The sequence below is a fragment of the Dromiciops gliroides genome, chromosome 3 (genome assembly GCF_019393635.1).
Source record: "Dromiciops gliroides isolate mDroGli1 chromosome 3, mDroGli1.pri, whole genome shotgun sequence".
In the NCBI taxonomy this organism is placed as follows: domain Eukaryota; kingdom Metazoa; phylum Chordata; class Mammalia; order Microbiotheria; family Microbiotheriidae; genus Dromiciops; species Dromiciops gliroides.
This window is the reverse complement of record NC_057863.1, coordinates 598804537-598813194: the sequence shown is the minus strand read 5'-3', so window position 1 is coordinate 598813194 and position 8658 is coordinate 598804537. Positions and strand designations below refer to the sequence as shown.

The 8658-nt window shown below is 48.2% G+C and overlaps 1 protein-coding gene across 1 annotated transcript; it reads left to right on the top strand.

Annotated features, from left to right (window-relative positions):
* Window positions 1-4692: 4692 nt before the first annotated feature.
* On the top strand, window positions 4693-7614 carry GUCA2A (guanylate cyclase activator 2A). Its single transcript, XM_043990461.1, has 3 exons — window positions 4693-4764; window positions 6776-6956; window positions 7504-7614. Exons 1-3 carry the CDS (start codon window positions 4693-4695, stop codon window positions 7566-7568), a joined length of 318 nt encoding a protein of 105 aa, XP_043846396.1. The 3' UTR covers window positions 7569-7614.
* Window positions 7615-8658: the final 1044 nt, after the last annotated feature.

Sequence of the window (8658 nt, the reverse complement as noted above, 5' to 3'; positions counted from 1 at the left end):
TTTAAATTTGTAGAGTCACATATCAGGTGGGAGACTAAGCAGAAATTAAAATGTTGTACAGAACAGGACCAAGGACAGTTCTCTAGTGCAGTCACCTAGAGCATTCTCAGGTTAGCATCAATCACTTCCCTTTGGGTTTGATTATCCAACCCCCTCTAAATACACGTGTCTAGAGTCTTCAGTCCATATCTTTCCACCTAGTTCACAAGGATATTATGAGAGATTTTCTCAAATGCCTTGCTGAATGTATAGTGAAGTACACAGTGATATTGTGGGATGAAGAAGTGTGAATGACAACTACCCTCAGCAATACAATGATCCAAGACAATCCCAAAGAACTAAAGATGAAGCATACTATCCACCTCCAAAGAAAGAACTGATATTGATGGAACACAGACTGAAGCAGGCTATTTTTTCATTGTTTCATTTTTTTCTTTTATTGAAGTTTTCCTTTACAAAATGACATAATTGCACATGTATCACCTCAGGGAGAGAGTAGGGGAGAGAGGGAAAGAGGGATAGAATTTGGAACTCAAACCATTAAATAAAAATGCTTATTACGCCCCAAAATGCCTTGCTGAAATCTAAGTACACTACAGCAATAGTATTTCCTTGACCTATGTCTGGTAACCCTGGCCATCAAGGAAGGACAGGAAGTTACCCTTTCATAGAATGTTTTTTGATAAATCCATGATGAGTTCTAGTGATCACCACTTTTGTTTCTGTGTCCATAAAGCATCCTCTTAATAATGTGCTATAGAGGGGCAGCCAGGTGGCGCAGTGGATAGAGCACCGGCCCTCGAGACAGGAGTACCTGAGTTCAAATCCGGCCTCAGACACTTGACACTTACTAGCTGTGTGACCCTGGGCAAGTCACTTAACCCTAATTGCCTCACTAAAAAACAAAACAAAACAAAACAAAAATGTGATATAGAATGTTACCAGGAATGGAAAATGAATTCATCAGTCTATATGCATCACCATTCAGTGCAATCATAGATTCTGTAGGATGATGAACCGCTGTCCAACACTTTTATGTCCTCTGTCTTTACAAGTGTATTTCGATGCTATTGTGATGGATAAATACAAATGCATTTCAAAGCATTACCATACCATGTGCTAGTTGCAAATCCAAAAGAGAGAGAGAGAGAGAGTGTGTGTGTGTGTGTGTGTGTGTGTGTGTGTGTGTGTGTGTGTGCATGCACTCGCGCGCGCGCATGGGCCAGGCTTTTAGTTGAGCTTTGGCTTTTAAAGTTCATTCAAAGGGGAAAGATGGTTGGCTGATTCTTGCCTCCTTTCATACCTTTCTTTATGGGTGAGTTCACTGTAGAAGGGTTCATCTTTAACCAAAGTACTGTTTTGTCTTCAACTACAAAAAAGCAGAAGCTGGTAGCTCTGACTGGCATTGTCAGGCTCCCTGACCCCTTTTCTTCTCTTAGCTTACTTAGCTTTCTGCGTTTTACTGTGTGGTCTGGGAGCTAGGTTGAGATATTTGTTGGGGGAGTCTTTGCTACTTAATCACAGTAGAAAAATACAGTTGAGCTGGGATCCCAAAGTTTCCTTTTCTTTTTCTTTTTGGTGGGGCAATGAGGGTTAAGTGACTTGCCCAGGGTCACACAGCTAGTAAGTGTCAAGTGCCAGATTTGAACTCAGGTCCTCCTGAATCCAGGGCCGGTGCTTTATCCACTGCACTGCCTAGCTGCCCCCTCAGAGTGTTTTCTAAAGGATAGATCAGATCCATGTCATCCCTTTGCTCAATGAACTCCGATGCTGTCCTATTAGCTCCCGGATCAAAGATAAAGTCTTCTTTGGCATTTAAAGTTCTTCACAACCTGGCCCCTTCCTCTATTGCTGATATTTTTATACTTTGCTTTCCTCTGCTCACCCTATGAGCCAGTCCCACCCAGCCTTCTTTCCATTCCTCAAACACAACTTCTTCATGTCTTTGCACCTCTTGTGCTCCCTCACATACTAGCTGTGTGACCCTGGGCAAATCACCTGAAGCTTCTCGAAGTCTCAGGATCCTCATTTGTAACAGAGTTATTGAGAAGTTCAAATGGTATGTGTGTACACATAGTGAAATATAAAGCACTGTAGGTGTGGATTAACTTTGATTATGACTATTGTTATTTGTATTCGTTTCCCTGACTTCCCTTAAGATGGCTTAAATTCTAACTTCTATAGGAGGTTATTTCTGGTCCCCTCAGCTGTTAGTCCCTTCTCTCAGATTCCCTTTGATCTTCTCTGTATATATCTTTTATGTACTTGGTTATTTGGGACAGCTAGGTAGGGCAGTAGATCAAACACTAGGCCTGGAATTAGAGAAACCTGAGATCAAATCCAGCCTCATACACTTACTAGCTGTGTGACCCTGGGCAAGTCACTTCACCCTCATTGCCTCAGTTTCCTCATCTGTGAAATGAGCTGGAAAAGGAAAGCATCTCTGCCAACAAACCCCCAAATGGGGTCATGAAGAGTTAGACACGACTGAACAACAACCCAATTATTTACTTCTTGTCTCCTCCATTAGAATGTGAACTCCTCAAGGGCAGGGACTTTCTTTTGCTTCTTTCTATCCTCTGCCCTTAGCACAGTGCCTGCTATCGACTGAGCTCTCGATAAAGTTTTATTGGCTGACTCTAACAGAAATCGAAGACGCTGACATCTAGTACAAACTAGGGAAGGGGCTTCCCTAGCCTCCCCACAATCTTCTCTGGGAAATTGCTGCACATTGCTCTCTCCCCTTTCCCCGTGACAGATGTCTCTCCATCAGTAGGGTGGGAGGGGCCAGGGTAGCCGGGAGGCAGGGGAGGGAGGGAAAGTCTAGTGTGATCTGGAGACGAGGGGGAGAGGGAGGGAGGGGAGTGGGAGACTGAGGACCTGGCTAGCAGGAGGAGGTGCACCGGGAGAAGGAAACCAGGTGCTCTTCTGCTGTGGCTTTGAAGATCCCTTATCAGTAAGGCCTTTTACTTCCTTGAAACCCCTTACATTACCTATTCAACCACTAGGCCAATTCAGCCTAACCTCTGAAAGGCTGAGCCTGCTTTTCCCCTTTCCTCTTCATCTTTCCCATCTGCCACTCTCTGGGGCTCTCCAGAGGCCTGCAGGGCACCTCGTGCCTTTGAGGGCATATGTAAAGAGGAGAGAATTTCTCTTACATCTCCCCTGCCCCACCATAGGCCACATAGCTTTAAAGTGAGACCCAATAGGAGCCACTGAATTCAGTGGGGAATAGAGACACAAACATTTCAGACAGACACAGATACAGGGACAGTTACCTATGGGAAGAAGTTTCAAAAAGCTTGTCCTGGAAATCAGGAGTTGAACTTGAGAAAGGAGCAGAACTGAGGAGCCAAGCTGAACAACCTTCCCAGTAGAGACCCTCTACCAATGGGCAGCTGCAAGAAGCTCTACAGAAAGAGAAAAGACTTATAGGACCTATTCCTGTGACTTGCCTTTGCCACATGGGCATCCCACAAGTATATATCACTACCATCACCTTCTAAGTTTGAGGATACTCTTCTCATGGACGCCTCCTATGTGGAAGAGGAGGCTCCAAGTTAATGGGGAAATGTTTTGTAACTACATGAGTGAATGCCTTTGCTGAAATCTAATTGTGTCTACTGTCGTGACTTTTAATGGGAAGCACACCAGTGGGGACAGTGGTTCTGAACTATAGTGTTAGAAGTACAGACTCCCTGGTTACCTCTAGAACCCAATATAGCAGCTTCTCTTTGGGGACTTAGCCCACCAGTGTGTGTGAAATGGGGGAGTTCAGAGGGAGTGCTGTATATTACTTATACCACAAGGCAGAGTACACTAAGATAAGCGATAAGTAAAACACTATAGGAGTTCAGAGGCAAGAGTGATCAGTTCTGGACTGGGAGATCAGGAAAGGCTTCGTGGAAGAGGTAACACTTAAGCTGATGGGTGGATAAGGTTTCAACAGAAAAGAATGCAGGGAATTTCTTCCTGGTGAAGGGATGGAAGTGGAATGGCCTTTGTTATGTTCAAGAAATATGAGTAATCGGGAAGGGGAGGAGTGGCAGATAGAAGTTCAAGTCTTTATTGTCTTTGTCCTGGACTATAGCAATAGCCTCCCAATAGGTTTCTCTGCCTCCAGTCTCTCCCCTCTCTAAGATATCCTCTTTATAGCTATAAGAATAATTCTCCTAAAGCATAGGTCTAACAATTTCCCTCTTTTCCTCTGTAAACTCCATGGGCACCCTGTCACCTCCTGGAGCAAAGATTTCATCTTCACCTCATCCTTCTAAATCTGTTTTCTATGTACATATGTCTTATAATACATAGAATTATTAGCATAGCAGTGTACCGTATACTGAAAATCAAGCCACATACACATATTGGAGGGACATATGCTTTTTTTTAAACTGAGGGGGTGTACAATCACAAGAGTTTGGAGACCCTCAGTCTGTGGGAAGATGACTTTCCTGTCTTGTTAGGTACAGATCCTGGAGGATTCTGGAGAAAGAGGGTACTTGAGTTTGATGTTGGGGGTGCCCAGGTGTTCCCGTCTCTTATCAGCCTTATCCCAGCCAACTCTTATCAGATAAAGTCCAGCTGTGATTAGATAAGCGAGTGACGTAGACCCTAGGGTTACTCAGTAACCCCAGCACCCTTTAAAAAGGTGCTACCTGGGGCCTACAGCAGAAGTACCAGTCCTCAGCTACCATGAACACCTTTCTCCTTTGCGCTCTGTGCCTTTGTGGGCTGGCCACCCTGGTTGGCAGTGTCACAGTCCAGGTGAGTCCCTTTCTTCTGGCCCCAACTTTCTCCACTGTCCCAGAATCCTAAACCTCAGAAATGGAAGGGCCTTGGGTGGTTGGGATGAAATCTAGGCCGCCTTACATCTGAAGGAGAGTTCTTTACAACAATCTCACACTTGGCCTCCCAGGAATGAGGGACTCACTACTTCCTGGCATCTGTTAGGAGGTTTTGCTTATGTCGAGATGATGCCTGTCTCTGTACAGTTCCTGCCCTGCCCTTGTCTATTTCTGTTCTCTTCTCATGGGGAAGGATTTCTTTTGCGAATGGGTAGCACCAGATGGCCTCTGAGGTCCCCCTGAGCTCTGAGATTTAATGACTCAATAAACCCATTTCCTCGACCACACGACAGCCCTTCAGATATCAAAGGCAGCTATTATGTCATGGTGGGATCATCAATTCAGAGCTGGAAAGGACCTTAGAAGCCATCTAGCCCGATACCTTCATGAGACTGGTAAGGAAACACAGGCTCAGGATCACACAGGTGGAGGATTTGACTCGGGTCCTTTGACCACAAGTTCAATGCTCTCTTAGCACCCTGAACTGCTACTTGACCACATCTTATCTTCTCTGGGTCAATCCATAGCCTGTTGTGTGCTCATTAGTCATCTCCAGCCCAGGTCCCCCAAACCTTTGTCATCACATCTCCCTAAGCAAGGGCCCTCAGCCCCCAGGTTAGAAGGGCTCATTCACTGTCCCAGGCTCTGGGGCTGGAGACCCCTTATCTGATCTGGAAGGGAGAGTCAGGGTCCTAGCCTGAATCTGTTTCTCTTCTCACTCCATTTCCCCATTAAAAAGCAGCCCCATCCAGTCGATTCCTCCATAGACCCAATGTAATGGCAGTCAGTGCCCCTTACTGGAATCTGGGCTCAGCCCCAGAAATGGAAGAAGTGCCAGTAATCTCCCATGGCTGGGAGAACCTTATATCATTGACACCTCAGCCTGGATTAGCTTACTTAGTGAACCCAAACAGAGGGGAGAACTTGAACCCTTGGAGTGTGAAAGAAGTCGGAAGTCCTTGGGCTAGGTGAGTTGGAAGAGAGACGAAAATTTAGGAGCAGAAGCAGATGGGAGGAGGAGAGGGGACAGGACCAGCCTGGCCCAGCTTGACAAGCAGAGTGGTCTTGCCCCACTGTTAACTGCTTCCTGATGTGGTGTTTTGTTTTGTTTTTTTAATTTTATTACTTCACAAACAACAGCAGCACCCTGGGATGAAAGAGCCAGGCCGGGCACCTGTTAGCACAGCTGTGATCTGGGCTCTGTTGGGAAAGGAGGAAGGGTGGACCCCTCCCCCTCCCGCTGGGTGTAAGAGAGGCTGATGTTATTTACTCTCTCTGAGAACTCCGATAGATTAGAATCGTCCGATGGGCTGCCTCCTGAGATAGTGAACACGTCATCACTCAGAGTATCCAAAGAAGCTGCAAAGGAGGGTACATGGAGTGGGACTCTTAGACACGACAGGGACCTTGGAGGTCAGCTGGTCCAACCATGGAGAAAATGAGGTCCAGATGAATTGGAGTTGTACTAGGCACTTCTCAGCCTGGTTCCCTAGAGTGCTCCTTCCACTCTACCAGGAAGCTAGCTGCCTAGTGTAGTGAAAAGAGCCCCGAATGTGCAATTCCAAGACCTACGAGCAAATCCGGACGATGCTACTTACTACCTGGGCGGCCTTCAAGTCAATTCCTCTGGGCTCAGTTTCCCCCTCTGTAATGGGAGGGGCGGGCTTGATGAGCTCTGAGGTCCCTACCGATTTTAAATTCTTTGGTCTAGTTGAGGTCCCTTTCAGGCCGTAGGAGAAGCTAAAGGCTCTGTAGCTTCTTCATTCCCTTTGGACGCCAGAGACCTTGCCTGGGGTAAGGTCCCTGAGTTTGCCATGCCAGGGTGGAGCAAGTCAGGGAGGGCATTGGGCTGGGCAGTGCACGGGTTGGGAGAGGGGCGGAATCAGCTCGGGGCACAGGGTTAAAAGATGCTCCTGCTGGCTTCCTTTCAGGATGGGGACTTCTCCTACCCGCTGGAGTCTGTGAAGAAACTCAAGGACCTGCAGCAGAGCAGGATGAGGAGCCGGAAGGCCCAGGACTATGGGGTCTTTTTGTGCCACCACCCGGATTTCCCCGAGGACTTGAAATCCGTCTGCGACCGACCCGATTCTGCACAAGCCATCCAGAGACTGGGTAAGTAGCAAGTCACCTTTTCTTTGATTGGTGGGCTGGGGAGGCCCATTTGGCTAGCTTGGTTTTGATTGGCCACCTCTTAGGGGTGTTACTACTTCTCTGATTGGCGGGACTTGGAACTAGGGTCCGGCTCTTATTGGTCTGATATTAAAGATCTCTCTTGTATGTTGCTCCTCCTCTCACTAGTGGGGGCTTTGAGAGTAGCTCCGCTCTCCTTTGTGGGCTTGTAGGGGTGATGCTCTCATTAATAACATTTCCGGGGACTCTGTCCTGATGGGCCAGGTTTGCAAGGAGAGGATTGGAGTGGAAGCCCAGGTGCTTCCGTCCGCCCCTCTTCCCAATGTCCCCCCTTAATTCAATGCATCCACGCCAACACCTGTTTAGAGCTGGACTGAGGATGCGTGCCAGGCCTCTTGGCTGGGGGGGATCTGGGGGCGAGGAGGAGTTAAGTGCCAGGACTCTTGGCTAGGGTAGAGATGGGGAGAAGGGAGGGAGAAGATGCTGCTGCGAGGGGCCACCAGAGCCTGTTTCTGCCTGATTTGTTTAGGAGCCATCGCTGACGACCCGCACACGTGTGAGATCTGTGCCTTCGCAGCCTGTGCGGGCTGTTAGCTGAGGCTGCGGCTGCATTCCCCGCACCTTCAGCGCTGCTCCTGCCCCTCCTGTTCCTCTTTGAGCCCCCAGGTCTGCCCCTTGTCTGCAGTTCACCTCAGGAGTCGTAGCGAGGCGGGCTCACATGTCCCCGCCAGTGACCCTCAGCTCAAGATGCCATCTAGCCTGGGTGCAGGAAAGTGCCTGCTACAGGCAAAGACCCCTCCTCACACCCCAGGTCAAGATCTCCCTTACCACCTCCATTTGCCATCATTGCTGAGGCAGAGGATGGGGTTAGGGGAGGGGCGGAGGGAGTGGGAAGGAGAAACAGCCCCTGGAGTCTCAGATTGGATCCTTGACTCACCTGCCTCATTAATAAAAGCAGCTTCTACATTATTATGGTCTCCGTATTTCTGTTGTAAGGAACTCACAGGAGAGCTGAAATAAGCGATTTTGTGGATGTGACCCAGCCTGGTGCAATTACTGCTTGGGGGGGGGGGGCGGGCGGGCCGATTGCCCAGAGTCCGTTCTCGACACTTAACCGCCTAGTCTCCTGGGAGAGTTTGGGGAAAGGCTACAGAGGTAGAGGAAAGTGGATTTGTGGATTGTTGGGGTATTTGAGGTGGTCCTGATGCTATAGGGGAGTGGGGACCATGGTGCAGAACTGGAAGAGTTCCACTGCGGAGAAGAAACGTAATGCCTGGAGGTCAGCACCCTGGGACAAAACCCTGGTTACCTCACCCTGGTTCTAACTCTTAACACCATAGGCACACCAAGGTAGAAGGGGCTAGGTGGGCACAGTAACTTTCCTCACTGGATCTCCTAGCTCTGCCTATACAGGCCTCCGTGGCTCTCATTAGCTCCCAGTCAAGGGCCAATGGCCGCCCATACCATGTCAGTATACAAGTACCTGTCTCCTATGTATTTGTGAGAAAGCCTTCCCTTTGACAACTGACACCCCTGGGTAGAAGATTGCTTACTAGGGGCCTAAGATAAACACAACAGTGGAACCCAACCACCTTGACCAAACCCCGAACATAAAACTGGGTATCTGAATCCATGTGAAGTCTAAACAGAGACATCAAGAGAGGTGGTGAGCCTTAAAGAGATT